The sequence below is a fragment of the Podarcis liolepis genome (genome assembly GCF_965112155.1).
Source record: "Podarcis liolepis genome assembly, chromosome: 9".
Lineage (NCBI taxonomy): Eukaryota > Metazoa > Chordata > Lepidosauria > Squamata > Lacertidae > Podarcis > Podarcis liolepis.
The window spans coordinates 74,290,624-74,318,621 of NC_139564.1; the positions used below are offsets into that span (position 1 = coordinate 74,290,624).

The 27,998-nt window shown below is 43.1% G+C and overlaps 1 protein-coding gene across 2 annotated transcripts; it reads right to left on the reverse strand.

Annotated features, from left to right (window-relative positions):
* LOC310686731 (ADP-ribosyl cyclase/cyclic ADP-ribose hydrolase 1-like) lies at positions 1–27,998 on the reverse strand. Of its 2 annotated transcripts, none has more exons than XR_014516074.1 (9): positions 27,672–27,998; positions 13,018–13,147; positions 9,651–9,786; positions 7,504–7,586; positions 7,015–7,091; positions 6,038–6,130; positions 1,912–2,298; positions 1,457–1,595; positions 1–344 (listed from the first exon to the last, which is right to left on the reverse strand). XR_014516074.1 is itself a non-coding variant. In XM_083460800.1 (9 exons), the coding sequence occupies exons 1-8, from the start codon at positions 27,908–27,910 to the stop codon at positions 1,464–1,466; spliced, it is 909 nt and encodes a 302-aa protein (XP_083316926.1). In that variant the 5' UTR covers positions 27,911–27,996; the 3' UTR covers positions 1–344; positions 1,457–1,463. The 2 variants fall into 2 exon arrangements, 1 of the variants encoding a protein (XP_083316926.1); XM_083460800.1 differs by having other exon boundaries at positions 1,457–1,527; positions 2,212–2,298; positions 27,672–27,996.

Sequence of the window (27,998 nt, forward strand, 5' to 3'; positions counted from 1 at the left end):
TGATGTGTACTGCATTTGGATTTTGCCTTTATTAAATAACCCCAGCGGTTTCCCATATGTAAAAAACCTCCTATTCAGTGCAATAACATTTTGTTCCTTCAAAACAGTCCTTCAAGGCGTGATGCCATATCCCATTGCAACTTAAATTAAAACCCCTCTTGGACTTGTGCGGAAGAGTTTGTACTTGGAAGAGTGACCAAGTGATGCCAACTTCAGGAGAGTCTTGTAGTTGTAGAGAACTTCTTGCTCCTTTTTGTCCAGAGATCATTTGCTGTGACATTTTTGGGTCTTGCTTCAAGTGTGTGGATTTTCTCTTCTTTGTCTTCCTCCGATGCTGAGGTCTTCTGCAATAATGAGCACAAGGGGAAGCTTAGCATTAACTACAGGGGCTGTAATGGGCTCTTTGTTTATCCTCATCAGTAGCTGAAACAAGAGCTAATGTGGTGTAGTGCAGGATTGGGCAACAGTTTTGGCCTGGCAGGGCAAATCTTGATCTCTACATAATGATGCCAGGTGACTGACAAGTGGGTGAAGCAAGGAACTGATGCATAGGGACTTCTTTCCAGCCCCGGGCATGGCATCTACCCCACATCTAACACCACATATTATTATTATGCAGTTAAAATGGAGAGTTCTACCTTACCAAATGTGACCCACAGGATGAAGGTTCCCCACTTTTGTTGCAGAGGTTGGAGTGTTGATCTGGACTCATGTTCAAATCCCCACTTAGCTCCCAAGGCAATATTGGGCCAGTAGGTATCTCTCAGTCTAACTTTTACCTCACAGTTTTTTTGTGAAAGTAAATGGCAGGGGGAAGAACACAATTGTCACTTGTAGATCATTGGAAGAAGGGCAGAAGATAAATGCACTACAGTGGTGCCCCGCAAGACGAATGCCTCGCAAGACGAAAAACTCGCTAGACGAAAGAGTTTTTGGTTTTTTGAGTCGTTCCGCAAGACGAATTTCCCTATGGGCTTGCTTCGCAAGACGAAACGTCTTGCAAGTTCTTGCGAGTTTGTTTCCTTTTTCTTAAAGCCGCTAAGCCGTTAATAGCCGCTAAGCCGCTAATAGCCGTGCTTCGCAAGACGAAAAAACCGCAAGACGAAGAGACTCGCGGAACGGATTAATTTCGTCTTGCGAAATTGTACATAAATAAAAACAACCTATCGAATCTTTCCATTATCTTGGATGACAAACAGTTGGAGAAGAGTTTTCCATTCTTCCCTTCCAGCCCCTTCTCTCTATGAACTGGACCCAAAGATTTTCATGCTTAAAGTAGACCCTTTGAAAGTGGAATTTAAATTAGTCTGGATCTAGTTTGTAGCAGGCCTGGGTTTAAACTACACAGGTCTTTCACAATGATAGCTAGTTGAGATTTTACATCTGACTCCCTCTAGAAACGCCATTCCATACTATACAAAGTTGAACAACAATATAAGCAGCATAGGGTACCTACCACGTTTTCAGGAACAGACATCGCAGCTGGTGTGGCCAGGATTACTGGTACACTGAAGCAACCGAACTGGCCTGTTACAAGACATAAGAAATACACTTGCAACTTCATTTGCATTTAGTGCCATTTAATAAAATAATTGCTTAAATAATCTCAGATATCCCTGTCTTTCTGTCTTCACAACATGAGGGCTATTCCATTGTGTCATATAACAGAATAAACCAGGGGTTGGCAAACTATGGCCCCTGGGCCACATCTGCCCTGGAGGTGGTCATTTAACTAGGCCTGCCCACTCAGCCAGTCCCCGCACGGAGCTAAACTGGCGCAGTGTGGCACAGCCGCGGCTTCCTATTGGCTGCAGGAAGCTCCTGCAGCCAATCGGAAGCTGCGGACACCTCCTCCACCACCACCTCTGGCAGCAAGGAAACCGGGATGTGCGCATGTGTGCCCGCCCGCACCCATGCACCTGCTCCGGCCTGCCCCAAGGTTTCGGGGGCAGTTTAGCGGCCCATGGCTTTGCAGCTTTGCCGACCCCTGGAATAAACAGTGAACCACAGTTTCAGAAAGAACCTCACACACACACCCCAGGAACAACTAGGGTAAAGGGCAGAAAGGCTCACCACTCCAATTTTTGGGGTAGACTCCCCACCCTCCCCTTATATCCAAGTGAATGAGGATGTGTGATTTATGCCCCTCCATACATCTAATTTTGCCTTCGCTGTTTAAAAACATGTTGATAACCCGGCACACAAAATTACCTGTAATTATCTTCACAAGAGACACTTATCTTTCGGCTTTCCAGGATAGCTTTCAGCTTTAAAATGGATTGGCCCGTGCAAGTTTCACTGGAAATAAAAGCAATCACATTTCCATTCAGAATGAAATTTGTATGTCCGTCGGTCCTGTAATGTTTACAAAATAACTGTCTGCAGGAACTAGTAAAAGCATTTTAAGAGAAGGCAAGTGCATCTGTCCTTGCTGCATGACCCATAAAAGTTCTTGAGAGCTCCAGAGTCTTCATTTCCTCTGACATGGTCTTCCTCATACAAATAGAAATCACATGAATGGGTAGGTTCAGGCTAGCTGCCATGTCCCTGGGGGCTACATGCTGGGGGAATGTCTGCAACAAGGAAGCCTGCTCAACTTGCATAGACTCTCTGGGTGATCTGGATCCTGACTGTACAAGTTTCTAGATAAGAAGGAGAGCCTGAGGGCACTTAGAAGTTTTCCCCACGGCAGATATTCCACCAGTGTGTGGACAGCTAAGGAATGAGGCAAGCAGGAGATACCGGCAGCAGGTGCAGCCAGATAGCGTAGCCCAGCTCTCCCCCCTCCTGCAGTTGTTAATCACAAGAAACACTTCAACGGGGGAGAGGGCTAAGGGGATGTAGAAATAGAAATCCCTCCCTCAGTATGCCATAATATCCAGATTCCAGAATAACTGTTTATTTCAAAAGTGCTGAACCGTTTAAAAAGGCATAGGAAACAGTGGCGTAGCGTGGGTTGTCAGCACCCGGGGCAAGGCAAGTAATTTGCGCCCCCTAACCCGTGGATTTGCGCCCCCTAACCCTAACCCCCAGATGTTGCGCCCGGTGCGGCCGGCCCCCCTTGCACCCCCCACGTTACGCCACTGATAGGAAAGTAGTGAGTTTGGGAATTGTAAGGAACTTCTGCTGCTCTGAAGGGAGCAGAATAATTTAATCTCCCGACATTCTTGAATAACTATTCCTACTATACACTGAAGGATAGTTGATAGTAAGCACTAACAGCTACTACAAACACACTTCTCTTTTGCCCGGCAAAATCCCACTGTTGACAGCTGAATCGGAGCAAACAGCATTCCAGGGGAAACCCAAATAGCTATTTGCTCTGATTGAGTGGTAAAGATCAGGTTTTCCAGGGGGAAGCGCCAGGGAAGAAGAAATGAGCTCAGAAACAGACCAGAAAAGCGCAGGGCAAACGGTAAGAGCTACACTTGCAAAACATTTCCAAACATTGCCTGCAGAGCTCTCCAAAGCTCTCTAAATGAAATATTACTGAAACAGTACAATATTACAGTGGTGCCTCGCAAGATGAAATTAATCCATTCCGCGAGTCTCTTCGTCTTGCGAAGCACGGCTATTAGCGGCTTAGCGGCTATTAGCGGCTTAGCGGCTATTAACGGCTTAGCGGCTTTAAGAAAAAGGAAACAAACTCGCAAGACGTTTCGTCTTGCGAAGCAAGCCCATAGGGAAATTCGTCTTGCGGAACGATTCAAAAAATGGAAAACTCTTTCGTCTAGCGAGTTTTTCGTCTAGCGAGGCATTTGTCTTGCGGGGCACCACTGTATCTTGTATGAAAAATCTCAAATTATTATTAAACTGAGACACTGTTGCTATCTGCTCCTTTCTCTTTTAGCTATTGCCCTCTAGCATTTTCTCTTTTCAGCTGTCCCTTTCTTTCTCTTTTCCCCCTCAGTCTTATAATTTTCTTTCATTCCTCTTCCTCTTCATTCTCGGTAGTTGCGCCCACCCTGTGAAACACCCTCCTATCAGATGTCAAGGAAATAAACCACTATCTGACTTTTAGAAGACATCTGAAGGCAGCCCTGATCAGGGAACTTTTTAATGTTTGATATCACCCAGAGTGGCTGGGAGAACCCAGTCAGATGAGCGATATATTTATAATAATAGAAGGGGAAGAAATGGAGGCAGTGAGAGATTTTACTTTCTTGGGCTCCATGATCACTGCAGATGGTGACAGCAGTCACGAAATTAAAAGACACCTGCTTCTTGGGAGAAAAGAAGAAGAAGAAGAGTTTGGATTTGATATTCTGCTTTATCACTACCCGAAGGAGTCTCAAAGCGGCTAACATTCTCCTTTCCCTTCCTCCCCCACAACAAACACTCTGTGAGGTGAGTGGGACAGAGAGACTTCATACAGCTGCATGTGGAGGAGCGGAGACGTGAACCTGGTTCCCCAGATTATGAGTCTACCGCTCTTAATCACTACACCACACTGGCAAAGACAAACCTAGACAGCATCTTAAAAAGCAGAGACATCACCTTGCCAACAAAGGTCCGTATAATTAAAGCTCTGGTTTACCCAGTAGTGATGTATGGAAGTGAGAGCTGGACCATAAAGAAGGCTGATTGCCGAAGAATTGATGCTTTTGAATTATGGTGCTGGAGGAGACTCTTGAGAGTCCCATGGACTGCAAGAAGATCAAACCTATCCATTCTGAAGGAAATCAGCCCTGAGTGCTCACTGGAAGGACAGATCCTGAAGCTGAGGCTCCAATACTCTGGCCACCTCATGAGAAGAGAAGACTCCCTGGAAAAGACCCTGATGTTGGGAAAGATGGAGGGCACAAGGAGAAGGGGATGACAGAGGACGAGATGGTTGGACAGTGTTCTCGAAGCTGCTAACATGAGTTTGACCAAACTGCGGGAAGCAGTGGAAGACAGGAGTGCCTGGCGTACTCTGGTCCATGGGGTCACGAAGAGTCAGACACGACTGAACAACTAAACAACAATAACAACAATAACAACAAATAATAATAATAATGTAGGCCACTGATACGCACACTTTTTATCTACCCTTAGTTAGAAACTCATCCACCTCCCTCAAGTATAAAAGCAAAATCCATTTGTGTGATGCAGATGTCCTCTACTGGCAAGAGGCAGCACTGCAACCAAATCCATTAACTTCTCCGGAGTATGTACAGTACATGATAGACAGGCAAACATTAGAGAGAGAGAATAGTTCTAGAGAGACAAGAGAGGCGCTATTTCTCCTGATAGCCAACTTTCTCTTCTGAACAGGCTTTTGCAGTGCTTTTTTTCCTTTAAAAAAAGGTTTAGGGGTATTCTCATTTTACTACTCATATTGAAATACTGCCCCTCACTGAGACCAAATTTAGATTCACAAAATGTTTAGGGGTATGTGTACCCCTGCGTGCCCCCCAGGAATAAGTGATGGGTTTTTGAAACACCAGACAAAACTGTGAACAGAGATGAGCATTGTCCTCAGTTCATTGAAGACCCCACAGTGCCCTTTTCAACTCTTTGGGTAGATGTGCACCACAGACTTGAACAGGTACTTTTTCTGTCTCTCCAGGTAACACTTCAAATTGTAGGTCTGGGAGTGAGGAAGCCTAAGGATGTCACAACACCCATTTCACACTGGGTTCTTCATGGAAATTCATGACATTAAACTGATAGAAGTTTTCAGTATCGAATTTGTCTCCAGCCAAAAGACAAAGGCTGTGCCAAAAATTGTGAGAAAAGAAAATATGCATGGTTTTTTAATGCACTTAATATGTGGGATAGATTACATATCAAAGTACCATATAAATAATTTTAAAAAGTGCTTAATTTAACAGCAGCAGAAGCCAACCCGCACCCCACCCCAAAAAACCACCTTTAAAATGACTGCCTAAACTGAGCTTTTTCTGAGAAAGCAGAACAGTACTGCTAACAAAGAAGGAATCATTCTTAGAAAACCAGCATGTCTGTTGGATAAGGATATGCCATGTTGTAGTAGTCTGTTTCTAACTGAACCCAGATATAGAGAGTTATTATATTCTGCATTACCAAAACATACCTTTGTGGTCCGTCAATGTCCTGCATAAGCCAAATCTGCACCTTGGTGACGTTAGCCGGATTTAAGTTAACAATTTCAACACTGCCAAAAATGCTGAAAGAGCAGGAGCATAAGAAAAGAGCTCAGATGTTTACCAGTCTCAACAAAACATATCAGGTAAACATCTTTATTGATGTTATTCATTGCCATTGCCTAGTAATTTTAGAAGATAAATATGTATGTATGTATGTATGTATGTATGTATGATTTTGATTAATTACCCATCCTTCACTCTGAGGTGTTAGGGTGGATCACAACAATTTAAACTACCGTATTTTTCTCTCCATAAGACGCACTTTTCCCCTCCTAAAAAGTAAGGGGAAATGTTCGTGCATCTTATGGAGTGAATGCAGGTGGGAGGCTTTGCTTAACGCTCCCTTTAAAGAGCCGTGTGGAGCGTGTGTGTGGCTCTTGGGGGCTTCTCCCCAAGGAGGGAGAAGGGCAGTCCCTTCTCCCTCCTCGGGGAAAAGCCTGCAAATGCCGCACACTGAGATGCATACAGGCTGTGCTCAGCACTCCCTTTAAAAAATATTTTTTCCTTGCATTCCCCCTCTAAAAACTAGGTGCGTATTATGGTCAGGTGCGTCTTATGGAGCGAAAAATACGGTACAATGTTAAAAACAGTTTAAAATCACAGGCATAGGGCGAGTCCTTAAAATACATGTCTAAATTGTCAAAGGCCAATGAGCTATGTTAAGTTGACTCTTATTGACAGAAGTAAAGCTAGTTTGTTTATTATGAGTCTTTATTTACCTGTCCATCAATCAAGAGTAAGAACAGCCTACCTGGAAGCAGTATGGCTGCCTTCTTAATCCACAAGAATACCCTGTCTATCAATTCACTTTGGGAACATCAGGAAGATATGCACAGGCCTTGGGCGGCATATCACAATGACCTGGGCATGGAGAGGCAGGCATTACAGTCAAGTGGGAAAATACCTGTTGTTTCTGAATGCTCCAGCTTCTATGGACCCATTAAGCATCACTTGAGTTATACCACAGGCTGCTTCTGCAAACTAAAACATATTTGAAAACATAGTTTAATGTAACAAGAGAACCTGCTCAATACCTTGTACCCACTTACAGTTTTGACCTTTCAACAGTCACCAATTTTATGAGTTTGCCTAAGTGAAGAAAAGGTTCTACAAGTGGTGTTAATTTCAAAATGCCCAACCATATTGGGGGAGGCAATAGAGTGCCTTCTAAATTTTGTTGGACTACAACTCCCATCTTCCCTGACCATCTGCTGTGCTGGCAGAGGCTGGCGAGAGAATTGTGATTCAACAGCATCTTGGCGGCACCAACTTGGCTATCCCTGGGTTAAGGGATACGATTTTGTTTTATTAGCTATTGGTTTTAATTCAATTGTGTATTAGTGAAGCATAATATATATTTCAGTATCGCTAACCTGGGTTGCATAGAACATACCATCTTGGACGACATTTTCCAGTACATTGAACTAGGGTTATTCTCACACTCAGTCCATTCGGGGCAAGATTCGTAGTTGACTCCTATAATAAATACAGTTTGAGCATAAATACAAGACTGATATATTGTGCCCTATGAGAGGGGAGGGAAGAAGAACTAAGTTTTAATGCAATGCCTCTGCTACAACTGGAAAGTAAGAATTTTAGGGTCTCAAGTAGAAAATAAACGTTCATAAATGTACATGGCAAACACATACTGGTACGTAAGTATATGAACCACGTGTCTGAAATAGTTTTGACTCTCCCAAATTGACCTCAATATATTTCTCCCCAAGGAGGGAGGAAATGGGGAAAGCCTTCCCTTTGTCTTTTTGCTTACAAATCCTGTCTTAAGGGCGTACAGTGGTGCCCCGCAAGACGAGTGCCTCGCAAGACGAAAGAGTTTTCCGTTTTGGAGGTGCTTCGCAAAACGAATCTCCTATGGGCTTGCTTCGCAAGACGACAATGCCTTGCGAGTTCCTGCGGGGTTTTTTTTTCCTCTCCCCCCCTTTTTCTAAGCCGCTAAGCTGCTTATCAGTTGATCCGATCAGCAGATAAGCCGCTAAAAGCCACTAATAGCGCCAATAGCGCTAATCCGTCAATGGGCTTGCTTCGCAAGACGAAAAAACCGCTAGACGAAGAGAATCACATGTGGGAAAATGATTGCTTGTACATGAGAGCATGAGCAAAGTTCTTATTGTTACAGGGTGATCTCATAGCTAGAAGCATCCTTGGAGCATGAATAGCGCGTGAACAGCTCGTGCTGTCCCATATGATTGGCTAACGTAGCATGGCCTGATCGCTCGCATGGTCTAGTACCAAGGTCTTTATCTGCTGGCTAGAACAAATTGCTTGATTTGTATTTTTTGTATCTTTCTATTTCACACATTTCACACAATAAAAGCTGTGCTGCATTAGCCCTAGGAGCAGCCATATTTCCCTAGGAGCAGCCATATTTCGGAACCTATCATGGTGTGAGACTGATTTTTCTCTGGATGCCGAGCTGCAACTCGACAATCACAGAACGGATTCTTTTCGTCTTGCGAGGCACCACTGTATTTGTGTATAAATAGGGTGAGCCTGTGACCTGGATTCAGGAACTAAAAGTATTTACCATCACAAAAGAGTGGCCAGGCTGCCCAGGTAAAGCAATCAGTGACCATTAACAGATATCATGGCAAACAGGATTTCTGCTGGAGACCGCCTCCTGTGAAGCATGTCTGATGTTTTGGGGGTTGGTCTTGGGCGCTGTGGGTTAAACCACAGAGCCTGGGGCTTGCCGATCAGAAGGTCGGTGGTTCGAATCCCCATGACGGGGTGAGCTCCTGTTGCTCGGTCCCTGCTCCTGCCAACCTAGCAGTTCGAAAGCACGTCAAAGTACAAGTAGATAAATAGGTACCACTTTGGCGGGAAGGTAAACGCGTTTCCGTGTGCTGCTCTGGTTCGCCAGAAGTGGCTTAGTCATGCTGGCCACATGACCCGGAAGCTGTACACCGGCTCCCTCGGCCAATAAAGCGAGATGAGCACTGCAACGCCAGAGTCGGCCATGACTGGACCTAATGGTCAGGGCTCCCTTTACCTTTACCTTGGGCTACAGGGTGGGCAATTTCAAGAGTCTATAGAAGAGTTTGCACACCATTGTTCTGGGTTCCTCCTCCCTCCTGCATGTGGTAGCGAGCGCCCTGTTGCAACAGTTTAATAAACAGTTTACTAGCTGCTTTGCTTCTCAATATTCCTTGGTTGGCCTCTGCTATTTTCTGCTACCAACAGGAAACCCACTTAAAGACTCTTTACAGGCTCTTGGAAGGAAAAGGGGCAGGTTTTTCTTATAACAGTGCAATGCCTCCGCTACAACTGGAAAGTAGGGGTGAGGGTGAATTTGATGTCTACACACCATATAGAGCATCTATTGTACATTATTTCCATTGCTTTGATTTCTTTTCTTTTATTCTGAAGTTGTATCTTTCAATCACTGGTTAACAATACATTATTATATCCTTTCTACTTCAAATCTTCTTAAAGGATACAATTCCTACCCTCCCCCATACCAGAAGAGGGGGAACCCTAAATCTCTTTTTTTTTTTGTAGAGAATAGGACACTCTTCTTACCTGGGCTGGAGGGGTCTCCACACCATGAGAGCCCATCTGCCATGTAGCCTAGTAAAGTGTCTTCCAATGTGAGGAAATCACGATTAGTCTTTGTGTAACGGTGTACAAGGTCATTTGTCTTGCTCCAAAACAGCGACTGTAAGTAAAGTGTCAATATTGAATTCCTAGCTCTGACCCATTTCCTGAACTATAACAGTAATATAACTCTTCCTCTTTCCATTTCCTTCCACAGTTTTCAGCTTTGGGCTTAAAGCTTTTGGATATTTTTTTTTTTTAAATTGTCTTAAGGGGAAAGAGACCCAGAAGTAGTGGCAGAAAATATTTGGGCATCTGTACAGATAAGAACAAAAAGTCTGGGTAGTAAGAATGGGTAGGTTCTGTTGTTTTGTTTTTGGTGCAATGTTTGCTCCACGAACTCCTGTGACCTCCCCCCCCCCTTGCTCATTATACAGTTATGCTTACATGTAGAGGGGGGTATCTTAATTTCTGCCAATTCCCCCTTCCAGTTTCAGGCCTTCCTGTGTTCTTCTAGATCTAATAAGTGGCTATTCTTTAGTAAAATCCATTCTTTCAACATAAATATAATTGTAAGTTAGGGAGAGCAAAACCGCCTCGCTCTTTGGTATCAATCATAATTTTAAGTTTTATCCTGGATTTTCTCTCCTGCCAAATAAACTTAGAAAGCTCTTTCTGTCATTCCTTGAAGTTTCAAATGTCATTAACTATAGGTACTGTCTGGAATAGGATTAGTATTTGGGGACTATGTTCATTTTTATAGCTGAAATTTTGTCCAGCAAAGACAATTGCATTCTACTCCAGATTTTCAGGTCTTTTTTTTATTTCTTTCCAAATCTTTATGAAGTTATCATTAAAGATGTGATTATTCGCTATTAACCAAATTCCCAGGTATTTCACTTTCTTTTCACTCTTTATATCACTAGTTCTTTCTAAGTGTTTTGTAAGGGGACAATCCATATTTTTGACTAACATTGCTGTTTTTTGTTTATTCAGTTTAAAGCCTGCTAGATTGCCAAATTCCCTTATATCTTCCAGTACTGCTGGTACACTTTCTAGTGGGTTTTCTAAGGTCAAATAATATTATCTGCATATGCTTTTAACTTAGAATTTTGCTGACCCACTCTTATACCTCTTCTTTTGTCATTCTTTCTTATCTTTGTGCCAGTTACTTCTGAAATCAAAATAAACAATAATGGGGACAGTGGGCAGCCTTGTCTGGTTCCTTTCATAACTGTACACCCATCAGATATAGTTTTATTTACAATAATATTTGCTCGTTGTTCAGTATATATTGCTTCTATAGCCTTTAAAAATATTTTCCCCAAATCCATTTTCTTCAGGACTCTTTTCATAAATATCCAAGACACATTGTCAAATGCCTTCTCCGTGTGCAGAAATATCAATGCTGCCTGTTTTTCGTTATGCACTTCTAGGTATTCTATTATGTTTATAATATTCCTAACATTATATTTTAATGGTCTGCTGGGGAGAAAGCATGCTTGGTCCTCACGTATTAAGCCACTAATAATTTTTTGAGTCTATTTGCTAATATTGTTGCAGATAACCTACAATTGCAGTTTAATAGCTATATCGGGCAGAAGTTTTTGGGATTTGTCCTGTCTTTATCTTGCTTGGGTATCAAAGTGATATAAGCCTCCTTCCAAGTTTCTGGTGTTTGTCCTATTTCTAACACTTTGTTATAATATATTTTAGGTATAGGCCTAACTCATCCTGAAACTTTTTGTAGTACTCCACCAGGAGCCCATCTGGTCCTGGGGCTTTCCCAGATTTTCCCTGGCTTATCACCTGATATACTTCCATCGTGGAGATTGGCGCATTTAATAGCTCTGCACTTTCTCTAAAAATATTACCTAATTTACTTCGCTCTATATAATTCTCTATAAGTTTGAAGCCTTCTTTCTCTCTTTTATACACATCTATGTAAAAGGTAAAGGGACCCCTGACCATTAGGTCCAATCGTAGCCGTCTCTGGGGTTGCGGCACTCATCTTGCTTTACTGGCCGAGAGAGCCGGCGTACAGTTTCCGGGTCATGTGGCCAGCATGACTAAGCCGCTTCTGGTGAACCAGAGCAGCACATGGAAACGCCGTTTACCTTCCCGCCGGAGCGGTACCTATTTATCTACTTGCACTTTAACGTGCTTTCGAACTGCTAGGTTGGAAGGAGCAGGGACCAAGCAACGGGAGCTCATCCCGTTGTGGGGATTCGAACCGCCAACCTTCTGATCGGCAAGTCCTAGGCTTGCGCCACCTGCGTCCCAACACATCTATGTAAAACCTCACAAATTCCTGTCTGATTTCTTTTGGATTGTTTATGCTTACTCCATCCTTCATCAGCTCATTAATTACCATATTTTTCGCCCTATATGACGCACCGTCCCATAAGGCGCACCTAGTTTTTTGAGGGGGAAATAAAGGGGGGGAAATTATTTTTTTCCCCAGGTGCGGGGCTGGGGTCGGGGGAAGCCCGAGCTTCCCCCGACCCCAGCCCCCAGAACAGGCAACTCTCCGCAAGCCGCGGGAGCCCAGTGCAGGGCTCCCGCAGCTTGCGGAGAGCTGCGCGAAGTCTGGACATGCTGAGCGCAGCGTGCCCAGCCTTCGGCATGCAGGCAACAATCTGCAAGCTGCGGGAGCCCAGCGCTGGGCTCCTCCACCTTGCGGAGAGCCGCACGAAGTCTGAAGAGCGAGAGAGGTCGGTGCGCACTGACCCCTCTCACTCTCCAGGCTTCAACGAATGCCTGCATTCGCCCTATAGGACGCACACACATTTTCCCTTCATTTTTGGAGAGGAAAAAGTGTGTCCTATGGGGCGAAAAATACGGTAATCTTTGTCTACTCTCTTTTTAAAGTTGCCATGCCAGTAACTTTCCTGGTTTATTCGCAAATTCAAAATTCCTTTGTTTTGTTTTTGTTGTTGTTTAGTCATTTAGTCATGTCCGACTCTTCGTGACCCCATGGACCAGAGCACGCCAGGCACTCCTGTCCTCCACTGCCTCCCGCTCCCTTTGTTTTACAAACTTAATTTTCCTTTCTATTTATTGGTTTACAAGCATTGAATATTGTATCTGTAAGAAATTAATCTTTCGAAGTTTCTCTTTATTTCCTGCATCTGTAACCAATTATTTCTCTTTCTTTATTAATTTGTCAGATATTTCCAATTTCTTACATTCCCTTACTTTCCTCTGGTATGCACATTTCTGAATAAAATAACCTCTTAAAACTGCCTTACTTGCATCCCAAACAGTTTTTAAGTCAACGTCTTGATTACAATTTAATTCAAAATATTCTTTAATAATTTTCTTGAGAAATTAACAAGCATAAAATAACTACCTTGTTACATGGGATGGATTGTCTGGCCAGGTCCATCAGAGGCTGGAAATCTTCCTCTGTCGCCCTGCATGGATGCTTGTACATAAAGGCATTTTGAAATAGCTCCCAAATTTTGAGGCAGTCTTTCTCTCTGTAGAACAAACAAGCAAACAAACAAACAAACAAACACAGGGGTCTTTGAGAATGGCTGCTGTTCAGCCTGACACTGTTAAATGTGAATTGTACAAAATAGTATTTGGATAGTGAGAAAGCACTCCTAATTCCTAAGCATAATGGAAGTCTGGCAACCTGCCTTTCCCTCTCCTGAACAGCCCAAGAAATGTACTTCTGATTAAGAGGATTACTTCGACTAAAAGCAGTAGTCGTAGTAAACTATGAGTATAACAGTAGGCTTGTGGGATTATGATGGCGTCCGGCACATTTCTGCTGCGCCACTGCGCTCCTGTGCCTAGCTCTCCTCAGCTCTCTCTTAGCTTAGTCTCAGCAGAGTTCCGCAGCGGGAGAAACTGTTGCCGTGTGTAGGTAATAAATCAGACTGTACGCAGGCTTCTTGCTTATCTCCAACAGTCTTTATTTGCGTAGAAACACATCGTAAATTAGCCCGGCGAAAGAGCAGACATCCTTTGCCTCTCTTGCCTCTCGGTCAAAACCGAAAGAGAACTCACACACAGAGAACACTCCCGTATGTGAAACATAGCCACGCCTCAGAATGTGAGACGTCACTCAGAACTGTAACCCTGTAAATTCTGATTCTCTTCACAAGGCTAACCAACATGCTTGAGTCTCATTAATTTCTCTTTCAACTGTGGAGGTAGAAATTATATTGAAATTAATGTTGCTTTATCTGGAGGCTGGGACGCAGGTGGCGCTGTGGGTTAAACCAAAGAGCCTAGGAATTGCCAATCAGAAGGTCAGCGGTTTGAATCCCCGTGACGGGGTGAGCTCCCATTGCTCGGGCCCTGCTCCTACCAACCTAGCAGTTTGAAAGCACGTCAAAGTGCAAGTAGATAAATAGGCCACAACTGGACCTAATGGTCACGGGACCCTTTACTTTTATCTGGAGGCTGATATTCAGAGCAAGAGTGAGAAACATACACTGTACCAACAGAGACAGAATAGGGCACATTTGCTTGCTGTGGGGCAACATTTCAAGTGGAGACATGACATCATTGGGAAAAGGTGGGCAGCAACAGATGCTCCTTGGGGTCAATGAGAAACGCTCTTGCCCTCAAAATACTAGACCTGGCTTCCGTGAAAACATACTGGGGAGTGTACCCTGCAGACTCCATAATGAAGGAGCACTTCCTTATGGTCTGAGAACCTCTGCTGTAGAGAATCCCACACCACCTGTATAATATTTGATGGGGGTGTCTAACCAGGCAAGTTACAGGCTCACCTATTTTGAAACAAGGCTCATATTCACCCTTGACGAGCCCTCCATACCAGTGATGGGTTTGGCCAAAAGTAGGCTTTGCCCCCTTGTACACAACACACAGGCCCTCCCGGAATCTGCTGATCCAATTCTGCACAAAGCAGCCAAAAAGGACATCTCCTCCACCCTGACTCCAGGTCATAATGCATCTTGATAAGAGATAAATAGTTAATCCTGATAACAAGGGAGAGGACAATTTGCATCTTTATCAGGGTATTGGGCTGGGTGGAGAAGTTTAAACTTTCCTACTGCCCCAGAACCATTCAGATTAATGACGATGATTATGTTTAGTTTTTTATATATATAAAACCATCACCAAAATAGATGCAGCCTGACAGGGCAGAATCTTTCTGGGGGAGGGCTGAATTATTGCTTTTTGCATTGTTGGGGAACTGCAACAGAAAAAAGCAACTATTTGTTTTTTCTGTGTACAGTGGTACCTTGGGTTACATATGCTTCAGGTTACAGACTCCACTAACCCAGAAATATTACCTCGGGTTAAGAACTTTGCTTCAGGATGAGAACAGAAATCGTGCTCCGCCGGTGTGGCGGCAGCAGCAGGCCCCATTGGCTAAAGTAGTGCTTCAGGTTAAGAACAGTTTCAGGTTAAGAACGGACCTCCAGAACAAATTAAGTACCTAACCAGAGGTACCACTGTAGTTAGAGAAGTACGAACCATAAAAACTCCCCAAACCTTTTGCAGCTTGAGCTCTCTTTATCTTCCTATGAAAGTGTATATCAGTGTATATATACAGGCACCATGTGGAAGAGAGAGGAAGAGAGAGAGACACCGAAAGCAACATTTGTAGCAGCATAGTTAAAATTAGCACTGTGTTCTCTCCCCCCACCGCAAAGTATCCTCCATCAATTAATAAGAACAGAAGTTGCATTTGATCATTATCAAGAGTAAAATAACACTTTATCATGGGGGTGGGGTGTAGGGGTTTTGTTGTGAATACCTTACTTTTGAGGTGGCCAAGGGGCATTTGTGGATGTCTTTGCACTAATTTTACAAAATAATTTCTCCCATCTTTCCACATTTCAGTTGAACCTTCAGGAAAGACATCATGAGGTATTCTCTCCCATGAAGCTTTTCCACATAAGGAAATGCAAGCAGCCAGAGAGAGACGGAAGTACAGAAGAAATATTTGCTGGGAAACACAAACCCACCCCATCCTCAGCCACCTGACAATGAAGGTGTGGTTATCTTCATGGAACAACCCCACTGAAAAAGGTAACAGTGGTTACCCAGACCTCCTTGCTGGTTGCAAAGCAGCCCCCATAACCAGTTCAAGCTTCAGGGGTCCCAAAATGTAGGTCCACCACTGAACATAGCTAACTGGTGGTGTACAAATTGTGCAAGTCTACTGAATCCAGTCATCATCCAAGGTCAGGATGTGCGAGGAGAGCCTTTTATGTATTCTCACAACTGGCTGTGCGAGGCTGTGGAACTCCCTGCTCCATGAGATCCCCCTGATGGAGATCCATTGCTGGTTAAAGAGCTTCCTGATTCACCACCAGTAGGCTTATTGCTTGTTCAGGCTTGAATTTATAGGTCAGGATCCTCTTTGTATTGCATTTTATGTAGCCAGTGGCCAAAGTGTCGAACTCGGTTCAAATTCCAACTCAGCCAGGAAGTTAACTGGATGACTTTTCTCCAGTCACTATGGCTGTGTACACATTCCCATTTACTCCGCATCCAGCACACTTCCAAGCTATGTACACATGATGCTAGCCACAATCCTCCTCTGTCCTGTAGCTTCTTGAGAAATGCTGAGTTTGGATGCATTCCCCCACAAACCGGTCTTGATTCCATTTGAAAAGGTAGACTGTATGAAGACACCCATGTCCGCTGTCTGACCTCTGGTGTGGGCAGATAGTAGGCAACTTGGAAACAAATCTTACCACACCAATGTGCATGACGACATGCAAATACGACATGAAGTGTAGTGGAGGGGGGTGGGACAACCTCTCTGCATTTTAAACCCGTATTGTGTATACAGCCTCTCTGTCTAGCCTAACTCAGGATTAATTGGGAGAGGAGCATATAGGAAAGCAGGTAGAAAAAGGTTTTGTTTAAAATTTGTTTGGTTTAAAATTGTGGGTCTGTTTCCTTTCGTATGGAAAGATGGATACAACATTAAGCCGGTATCTTACTAAAGTGCCTGTGGCAATATGTTTTTCACATCACAGATGTTTGAGGGAAAGGTCCTTATACTGTAGTTTTTTGTAATGTTTCTCTTTGTTTTCCATGTTTGCACAAAATTACTGTAATTTCAAATGAGCCATCTTCAGCCAGAAAGAGAAAAGGGAAGGTCCAGTTGTTACCAGCAGGAGTCTGGGCTTCTGCGCTCTCTCCCCTCCCTTGGGCACTTGAGGGCTAACCTAATTTGGGCTGGGGGCTGCATCGACCCATAGTGCACCCTCTGGAGGCTAAAGTGCAACAGTGGGGGTGGTCAAAATGCAGTTCTCAAGTGTGCCTTCCCAAAGACTTTCCCATCAGCTATTCTGTGCCATTTTTCATCCTCTTAATTCATGATTAAATTCAGTAAAAATAAAATCAACAAATGATTATTGCAAGGTCTGGGCCAGGGAAAGGAGGCCCTTGAGGTATTGTGGTCCTGAGCCATTTAAGGCTTTATAGGGCAAAGCCCAGCACTTTGAACTGGGCTCAGAAACCACCTGGCAGCCAATGGAGTCTGATCAGGATTGATGTTACATGCTCAAACTGTCTTGCTCTGGCTGCTGAATGCTACACCAGCTGAAATTTCCAAACCGTCTTCAGAAGAAGCCCTGTGTATACTGCATCACAGTAATCTAACCTAGAGGTTACCAGAGCACAGGTGACAAAAGTTAGGCTATCTCTGTCCAGCTGGGGCACAGCCGCAGCTGATGGATAGCACCCCACACCACGGAGACCAGGATCCAGGAGCACCCCCAAGCTACATATCTGCTCCTTCAGAGGAAGTGTAACCCCATCAAGAGCAGGCCACCTCCCAGCCATCTGGTTTAAGGAACCACTCACGAACAGTGCCTCGGTCTTATCTGGATTGAGCTTCAGTTTGTTGGCTCTCTTTCAGTCCATTACCAAGGCAAGACAATGCTCAGAAGTAAGTCCCACTGTGTTAAGTGCAAGTAAGACTGTAGCCCAAGTTAGCTACCGATAAAAGGAAATCTGTCTTTTTAATAAGAAGGCGAAAAATCAAATAGTTCTGAAGATAAATATTAGGATTCCCAGGGTTTGTGTACTGTATAGCTACTGTTTCCACAGGTGCTTCCCCAAACTGCTTTTTTCCATGTTCACAGGACCTTTGTTTCAACTGTAAGTAAGCTAAACAAGGGGGCAACAAGACAAACCTAGGATGGTGTCCAACATTATTTAAAACTGAAGTCAATGGACTCAAGTAAGTTCATTGATTTCAATGGGTCTACTCTGCATAGGACATAGAAGGGTACCATCCCATCAATACAACTCTAAACTGGTGGTAGAAGAGAGGGGAGACTTCTACCCTTTTCGAGCCATATTTTCTCAGTCTCAGAGAAGTGGAAAGACTTCCTAGCAAAGACAACCTGTAATACACATTTTTGCTGGAGAAAGAAAATAAATGGTTGTTATGGACATCATTTCCAAGCTTTGGGGAAAAGTAGTCATCCCCCGCTTTCTCCCTTTAAATGTCGTAGAAGTCTGAATGCTTGCTGAATTCAGAAAAAAAGAGCTCTTTCAGGTTTTCTTGCATGCCTCTGAAGGTTCTTGCCAATTTCAGAGGTTCTGAAAAAAATGGCTTTTCAAAGCCTCTTTGTAAGCTTTGTTTTCCTTTGGTTTATTACTGCATACAAAGTCCATGACAAAAATAAAGCAGAACTGGTCACCAACTCACAGCCAGGCAATATCACACTCTGATAAAGAGCTAGCAAATTCACATTATTTTTTTTACATGTGCTTCAGTCACAATATAAATGCATATAGGTAAGGGGGCATCCCAGCCTGTAAATATTTGTTTTAAAATGCTGACATTTGAAGTAGTGATCCCAATTAGTAGCAGTGTGCACGTGACTGAAGCCTGAAGACTTACGGGCAGACTACATGCTACACAAACACCTGGAACAATTGCTCAATAAAATTGAACCCTGAACCCTGCTAACTATCTCAAGGGGTCTGAATTTTGAGAACTTTTGGTTCAAGTTTTAACCTTTAAACTTAGAGGGAAATTGACTCTAGTTAAGGATACTCTTGGCCTACTCAAGCATTGCTCCATGATGTTATTGTTGTGAATTAGGGGAGGGCATGTCCTACTGTGATCACAAGTAGGTAAAGGTACCCCTGACCATTAGGTCCAGTCATGGCCGACTCTGGGGTTGCGGAGCTCATCTCGCTTTACTGGCCGAGGGAGCCGGCGTACAGCTCATGTAGCCAGCATGACTAAGCCGCTTCTGGCGAACCCGACCAGCACACGGAAATGCCGTTTCCCTTCCCGCTGGAGCGGTACCTATTTATCTAATTGCACTTTGTGTTTTCGAACTGCTAGGTTGGCAGGAGCAGAGACCGAGCAATGGGAGCTCACTCCGTCACGGGGATTCGAACTGCCAGCCTTCTGATCGGCAAGTCCTAGGCTCTGTGGTTTAACCCACAGCGCCACCCGCGTCCCTGTGATCACAAGTACTTGAAATTATATCCAGCTATCCTCTGAATGGATAGGCCAACGACTGGACCTAATGGTCAGGGGTCCCTTTACCTTTATCCTCTGAATGACCTGCCATCTCTGCACAAGCAAGAGGAACTCAGCAAGGCAACTAGGAAAGATGACAAAGGGAACTCTCCACAGCTAAACCTCACTCTTACCAGAGATAAAATGGGTACTTTGAACTCATTGTTTTTGGTACACTGTACATTCACAAACCCCATACTCACATGTTTGGTATGTACAGTCGTACCTTGGAAGTTGAATGGAATCCGTTCCAGAAGTTCATTTGACTTCCAAAATGTTTGGAAACCAAAGCACAACTTCTGATTGGCTGCAGGAAGCTCCTGCAGTCAATCAGAAGCTGCAGAAACCCCATCGGACGTTCAGCTTCCAAAAATAGTTTGCAAACCAGAACAGTCACTTCTGGGTTTGCAGCGTTTGGGAGCCAAAACATTCGAGAACTAAGCTGTTCAAAAACCAAGGTATGACTGTATACAATTAGATGGTTGTAGGAAAGATGGAATCAGCTTCAGCAACCAAGAAGTTGTAATTAGGGGAAGTTACTTTTCACGTTTTGTCTTTATTTTAGTTTGATGCACCTTTGGGAACGCAAGTATTCCTGGAGGTATCCATCATCTAAAAATGGGAATATTCACTTTGGCATTTTTGTTAAATAGCACTTTTTGAAATCCAAGGTTGAGGATTTTACCTCTGTGCAGTTTGCCAAGTGCAAAAGAACCGTCAATGGGCACTGACTTCCAGACATTTCTAAAAACCACATTCTGAATGAGATGGCAACTTACAGGCAAATGACCAAGCAGCCGTTCTTGGTCCAGAGCAGAGATGCTGCGTTTCCTGGGTTACCAAGAAGAAAACTGGGACATACGAGCCATCAATCCTGAGTAGACTCTGAGTTTTTGCTTTAAGTGTGGAATTTTAATGAGACATATCTGCCCTTTTGTCCTATCGTCATACTTCTCTTAAATTTAAAAATGCATGTATGAGTTGAATGGAACTTAGGTTAAACGTTCTCGTTGAGGACTTTTATGACCCCACAGTGCATTCTAACTACTCATGAATTATTATACAGTGGTACCTCAGGTTACATACGCTTCAGGTTACAGACTCCGCTAACCCACCTCAGGTTAAGAACTTTGCTTCAGGATGAGAACAGAAATCGTGCTCTGCCGGCGCCGGAGGAGGCCCCATTAGCTAAAGTGGTGCTTCAGGTTAAGAACAGTTTCAGGTTAAGTACGGACCTCTGGAACGAATTAAGTACTTAACCCGAGGTACCACTGTATTTTTAATGGCTATATGAATGTGTGTAAATAAGGAAGTAGGGGGAAAAGGGACAACCCAAATGCTATTTAGCTCACTCTTTTGTGGGGGATGTCGGGAGATTGGAGAAATCCCATATATTGGTACTGTATTGAATGTACAAACATTATGCAAAATGATACAGTTGTTCACATTTTTATTTTTTATTTCTTAATGTTTATTGTTAGATGTTTGTTATAATGAAAACTAATAAAAATACCTCGGTGGTACCTCGGGTTAAGTACTTAATTCATTCCGGAGGTCCATTCTCAACCTGAAACTGTTCTTAGTATATGTGCTGCCGAAGCGAGCACACCTGAAGCTGTTCTTAACCTGAAGCACTTTAGCTAATGGGGCCTCCTGCTGCTGCTGCACCGCCGGAGCACAATTTCTGTTCTTATCCTGAAACAAAGTTCTTAACCTGAAGTAATATTTCTTGGTTAGAGGAGTCTGTAACCTGAAGTGTATGTAACCTGAAGCGTATGTAACCCAAGGTACCACTGTATTTTTAAAAAACTGTAAAGGCTGTGCTTATGCAAAACCATTCTACTGAAATTTGGGAAGATCTGTTCCCTCAGAAGGGACTGCCATGCTTGCAAATGTCATCCAGTTTTGCAAGTGTGTGTAAAACAAACAACAACTTGTGATTCTTTTTTTAAAAAAATTAAAGTTGCTCAGGACAAAAAATCCTAGATCTATTAGTTTATAATTTGGCAGATGTTATTTGCTTAGAAGTAGTTGCTATGCCTGTAAATTTCATCCATTTCTGTAAAAAGAAGCAGTAGCTATGGCCGATTTAAATTGTCCCCAGAAGAGTGAGTGAGGCTAGAAGCTTTGTGTTTTCTAAGTCTGGTTTTGGACTCAAAGCCAAATTGGCGTGCTTCTGAAACACTTTGTTGGGGATGTTTATTCAAAGAATGTCAAATCTGTGTGCAAATAGTTCTCCCTGCAAACATTACCTAAACCTTTCATTCTTTCATGCCAAACTCGGTGGCTTTCAGAAGTAATAAAAACACTACAGCTAAGTTTGCAAGTTTTCAGACCCATAATGTTGGTGCAATATAGAGAACGAGCAAGAAAGGAGAATTCCTGAATGAAAGTGCTCTTTGATGAGAGAACCCCAGGAGAGATTTAAAATCACAAAATATGCAGCAAAGGGTGGAAATATAGGTTAGATTGTTAGATTTTTAAAATATGTGTCCTTCCAAGTGAGTTCCAGAATGTCTGCTTGTTTCTTTCCAAAGTTTTCCTCTTCCCCCAGCTGAGGAAAAGATCACACCTGGAGAAGTTTTAAAAATGGTTTACTTACAAAACTCAGGTCCTTCATAAAAGTTGCATGGGCAGTAATATTTAGCTTAGTTACAAAGTGGTGATCGTTCCTAAATTATTGGTATCGGAACTCGGGTGGCTTATGAGAACCATATAGTTTAGCTGGAGGAACCAGCTCCAACCTCTTCACTCACTGAGCCTCTCAGGTAGACTGGAGGAGAACAAAGGCTTGATTACTTAGTTCCTCCCAATCTGAGGGGAAGTGGACATAGTAACCTAGCAGGACAGCTTACTCTATGGTATTAACCCCTTCATGCATTGATTAAACTTAAGCATTTTGGTTTTTTTTTTGAGGTTGGTTATTCCACACATAGAACCTATGACAGAATTTGAAACTGGAAATAAAAATACATAGTAAACAAGAAATTAATGTCTATTAAAAAGGGTGTACTGTGCCTAGAGCTCACAAACTACTTGCACAAATGAAACTCCCTGTCGCAAAATGTGCCTGGAACGATGGGAGTTTCTAACACTGGTCCTTGCACTCAGACACTTCACTGTAACTCTCCATTTTCCCTTTCCTTTATTTTAAAATGGGAAAGCAAACGATATTTCAAATCTAGGACTAGGTTGTTGTTGGTGGTGACACACATTAAAAACAGAAGTAGGTATGGGCACTTCCACCCTCTATCAGCAACTGAAATTATATATAGATTTTGTCATGCATAGGCACCAGCAGGGTACATGTGGTACTCCTAGAGATTGAAGTGGAGGGGGAGAGATTTAACTCTTACCCTCCCTAGGAACATCCTATGCACACAAAACAACTATGGGTGGGGGGACCTCTTTCGTGCCTAAGTGCTGCATGCTGGAGTGTTTGAAGTGGGGATGGTCATAGCTGGAGAGGAGATAGAGAAAGGTGCCTCCCCACCCCCAAACAGCAGCCTCTTGTGCCGCAATTTAGCTTGAAGGAAAGCTAGTGACCACTATTTATCCAAATGAACATGAGCCATCAAGTCCCTCTGCTAAATTGCAGTCTGAAATGGTATTGTGCGGAAATGTTTCATGAACTGATTCTGTATGAACTGGCTCTTACTTGAAATGCCCTAAGTGATTCACAGGGTTCTAGCAGGAACCATGCATTTTTCAAGTGCACTTACACTTCTTTAAGCTGAATTTAGCAATAATTAATTATAAGTAGAATGACAAACATAAATTTAGCTTTGGAGATGAGCACCTCCCAGAGGATTTTTCAGCACAACTGGGTCAGTTGCAGTGCCTAGAAAGGTTTTTAATTAAACGGTGATGCAGACATGATGGAGGACTAAAGGAAGTCTGGGCAAGAATTTGTGGCACTAAAATGTTTAGTCGTTGAAGCAAAGCCAGAAACTTGGAACAAAGAAGTCTTTTTCCCCCTTCACAAGCACAGGCTTTGAATCACTGAAGGGGTAGGAGGTATTGCCCTTCTCAGGAACTTATCAAGCAAACGAAAGAAAGACCAAGACAGATGCCATGGGCTCTGTGACATTCCTTCTGAAATAATGTTGGTGACTAGAAGTATTCATAATAGGCCTAAAATGAGAAATGAAGGCCATGGTTTGGGGGATGAGGAAGATAGGTGAACTAATGCCAGTGTACTGGAAGAAGCAAAGATAACCAGTGTTGAAGCAATGATTCATCAACATCAACTTCGTTGGACTGGTCATGTTGTTCGGATGCTTGATTATCATCTTCCAAAGCAACTACTCTATTCCGAACTTAAGAATGGAAAGCGAAATACCGATGGACAACAAAAGGGGTTTAAAGACACTCTCAAGAAAAAAAAAGATACTCTCAAGGCAAATCTTTAGAAATGTAGTATAAGCACCAATAACTGGGAAACACTGGCCTGCGAGTGCTCCAATTGGAGAACAGCCATTACCAAAGGTATCAGGGACGCACAAACTCAGGGTGAAAAGGAGAAAGGAGCTAAGAAGAAGGCACATTTGGCAAAACCTCACCGTGATCAACTCCCACCCTCTACTGAATTCCTCTACTGAATTCAATGCAGGGGCATAAGTCCTAGTTCTTGATTCTGATGTAAAACGCTCAGAATTTGGGTTTGGGGTCCCAAAGGGGTCCGCTACAGTTGGAGGAGAAGACGGGTGATGTCCAACCACAGAGAGAAAGCATCATGTGGCTTTTTAAAAGCACAAATCCTTTATTCAGTTGCAACCGGGTTCCCTACACAAAGGTGACAAAAGGTATGAGGAACCCCGCCCAAAGGTAAGTTCAGAATTTTATACAGTCGCAGTTGTGGGGGGTCTTATTTGTCACAGGTTCGTCAATTTACAAGGTAAGGGGGAGGGACATAGTGCAAAAGGGAGGTTCGGGTGCAAGATACAAGGTGGGGTGCAAATCCTATCTATATGAGTAAGGTAATACCTGGAAGACGCGGGTGGCGCTGTGGAAGCTTATCAGGTTTCTTGATGAGAAGAGAAGAGGTAAATGGCAAACTATCTTTTCTGGCAGACAGCTTTTCATCATTATCTTCCTTCAGAAAAGGATGATAGAGCTTTAGACCTTTCAATGTTGTTGTCCCAGACAGCCTAATCAGTAATGATGGATGAGGGGAGCTGCTGGGGTTGGAATCCAACAACATCTGGAGGGTTCTACAATAGGGAGACTTCTTTCCTAGAACCATATTGTCGAGTAAGAAGGGATCCCAAGGGTCATCTAGTCCAACCCCTACAATGCAGAATCTCAGCTAAAGAATCCGTGACAGATGCACCCAATCTCTGCTTAAAAACCTCCAGCAAAGGAGAGTCCACAACCTCCTGAGACCGTTCCACTGTCAAACAGCTCTTACTGTCAGAAAGTTTCCCCCGTTGCTTAGTCGGAATCTCCTGACTTGTGACTTTAATCTACTAGTTCGGGTCCTAGTCTCCAGAGCAGGAAAAAACAACCTTGCCCCATCTTCCATGTGATAGCTCTCGAGATAAGGTAAGCTTGCTTGACCTTAGTACAGTTGAATGTTTGAAATGCACAATATACTATAGAGGTCTCTCTACATCACAAAAGGTTCACTTGACAAGAAGGAAGAAAAAATCCTATTGAAATGTTATTACATAAAGTCACAGAAGTGATGAAGACATAGAATTCTTCTCGGTGCACCAGAGAGACAACTTCAGGCGGAGCAAGAGGGGTTGAAGGACTATAGAGCCCAGGAAGTCACAGACGATCTTCCTCCCTGCCAGAAAGCAGAACGAACCTGGAACTATTTTTCATTTTTCTCCCTCCTGGTTAGAAAGCAGAATAATAGGTTGCATTTTCTTTCTTTCTTTTCATTATCTTTCACTTTAACTGCCTGCAAATTCCAGTTTCCTTAAACACATTTGATTTCACTTTTCAATCCTACAGGATAAATTCCTCAGCCCTTCTCACACTTCAGTGGAGTTCATGCTCCTAAGGAAGATAAAAGGGATTTATTTTGTAAGATGTTTTAGACTCATTCTCCCCACCACTCAAAAAATAGAGATTAGAGGTTTCATGGCAGCCTAAAATCAGGCAACGAAAGATTTGTGTCTTTAAGATAGTGACAAGGGGATTGTGTGTGACCCTCACACATAATCTCTACAGAGGCTAGATTAACTGTATTAAAAATAATCTGACCCACTTACTGTGGTAAAAGAAGAGAGGGGAGTTTACGGGATCAGAGGAAATGCTTTGAGGTATCACAGTGCTCTTCTGAGAAATGACTACCCACTCAAAGAGCAGACGGACACGTCTTCTGTAATGCTCTACTCAAAGCTTACAGAGCTCCACAGAGAACCTATTCAAGGACCAGTTCAGATCAGATCAGATCACAACATATCAGAAGTACATAACCCAGACAGCTGACTATCAGCTAAAGAGGTCCAAGAAGTCAAAATACCACAGAAGCCAATTACCACTAAAGCCAAAATACCACAGGAGATGGCAGCTTGCCAACCTACTCAACTCCAAAGTATGATGACTAGGCAGTTTTGGTTTCTGAGCAAATAAAAGCTAATCCCTGGTTTTTTCAAAATTGGGGAGAAGGGTTCTCGCTTTGGCAGCACATATACTAAAATTGGGGAGAAGGAGGTCTACATGATGCCACACAGGAAAGGAGGAGGGGAGACACATTTTGCAAACCATTTCCATGTAGAAAGAGTGTGCATCCTATATGTGGATGATCATGGGCTGAATGCACATGCATGCAACTTGAACATGGATTGCTTCAAACAACAACAATATACAAGCCTACTTTGCATATGGTCTTGGGCAATTTTCTGATGTATAGAGGTATATGTGTAAATGTAATCCATAATTTACACACGGCAACCATTATATTTTATGTACAAATGTAAGTGCACTGCACATATTATATGTAGGAATTTTATCAAATTTGAAGCCGCTACAACATCATCATCAACAACAACAACAACAACAACAACAACAACAACAACAACTTATTGTTTTTACAACAACAACAACAACAACAACTTATTGTTTTTACCCTGCCCATCTGGCTGGGTTTCCCCAGCTACTATGGGCAGCTCCCAACAGAATATTAAAAACACGATAAAAGATCAAACATTAAAAACTTCCCTAAACAGGACTGCTTTCAGATGTATTCTAAAAGTCAGGTAGTTGTTTATTTTCTTGACATCTGATGGGAGAGTGTTCCACAAGGTGGGCGCCACTACCGAGAAGGCCCTCTGCCTGGCTCCCAACATTTACCCAGATAAAAGCTGAGCAGATGAAAAGTGAGCCTTCTGGTGAATATCTCAACAGGTCTGTTGGTAGCAGACGCCAAACATTCCTCTTATGGCCAAAGTCTGCTTCGCACCAACCTTTCCCTCTAGTCAGAGACAGTATTATTTCCTCATTGCAACATTGTGATAAGGTTCAACAAATGCTATTACAAGATACTGTACTGATAAGGTTCAATAAGGTTTTTTTTGTTGACAAGTTTTTACAACATGCCTCTGACCACCAAAGCTAGTAAGATAATGAAAATATTGTGATTTGAGTCCCAATCAACCACATCTTTTCTCATGTATTTGGTGATTTCAACACTTTCCCCCTGGCTCTTATTTAAAAGTCAAAGACTGCAGCCCTAAACCCAATGTACTGATTTCATTGAATTTAGTAGCCCTTGTTTCTGAGTAAACCACACATAGAATTGTACTACCAGGCTGTAATTCGGTTCATTCTTACTACCAGGCCGTAATTCGGTTCATACTTACTTGGCAGCTATTTCAACTAAATGGAGTTGGATTAAGTTCTGGAGAAATATGGGTAGAACTCTACTGGGAGCCTCAAGCCAGGAACAAGAAGCCCCCAAGTTAAAATGTCATTTCTGTGGTAACATCACTAAATGGCCTTGATCAAGTCAGTATTCTTTAGACACGCCATCTCCAATAACATTAACCTACCTCACAATGCCTTTGTATGGATTTCTGAGCTGATGTACATTAAGCACTTCAAAAACTGTGAACACTGTAAGTATTGCTAAAAAAAATTACATTTCTGACCCATCCAATCTACTTACTCATACATACAGGAAACCCTCCCCTGCTTTCATTTAAAATACCCACTTCTAAATACCATCTTTGCTTGTGCAATTCTTACACTTTTAGCAGCTGTGTAACAGGCCAGAATTCAAAAGGTGGAACTTTCCCGCATCACTGCATGCTGGAGAAAGCCAAGCTCCTTATTATCATGCATATAAGAGAGATATAAAAGCCCTGAACAATTCCACTGCAGGAACTGTTCAGCTAGTTTTCAGTCCAGCTTTTTAGCACTTTGGGGAGGAAATGAACAGCTTCAGATCTCAGCCTATACATTTTTCTCTAGAATAGCTGCCGTCCAGTTTCCCTGCTGCTCCTTCTTTGTCTACACTGCGCACTGCTGCTTTTATTCTTCAAAAGTGTATTCTTAGCACTCACCTGAGCTCAGGATTCACTATGGCAATGTAGTTGTGGCATCTCCCCAAGACGATTTCCTGCAGCTGTTTAGTGGTCCCTTGGCCTTCCCACTGCAATACTTCTGAGCCAGGGGTTCCTTTCCTTCCAGGTATGAACACAGCAAGCAACACAGCGCTCACTAAGACAACTAAAACAACCATGGTCCCTGCCAGTATCAGTTTGTGCCGCTGGGTCCTGGAAGAGCTGCTTGGAAAGGGCATCTCGCTGGAAGTTTCTGAAAAGCAGCAACAGCTGCTGCTTCTGTTTCATTCATCCTTGGCAGAAAAGTCACTTTCTTATATCTCCTCC

Excerpts from the sequence above, each read along its gene's own strand:
- LOC310686731 (XM_083460800.1), bottom strand. The coding sequence starts at position 27,910 with ATGCCCTTTCCAAGCAGCTCTTCCAGGACCCAGCGGCACAAACTGATA. Across the intron at positions 7,092-7,503 it reads GGAAAATGTCGTCCAAGATG|TTTGCAGAAGCAGCCTGTGG; the intron begins GTATGTTCTATG and ends AATATGTTTTAG. Across the intron at positions 2,299-6,037 it reads GACATTGACGGACCACAAAG|TGAAACTTGCACGGGCCAAT; the intron begins GTATGTTTTGGT and ends TTTTATTTCCAG.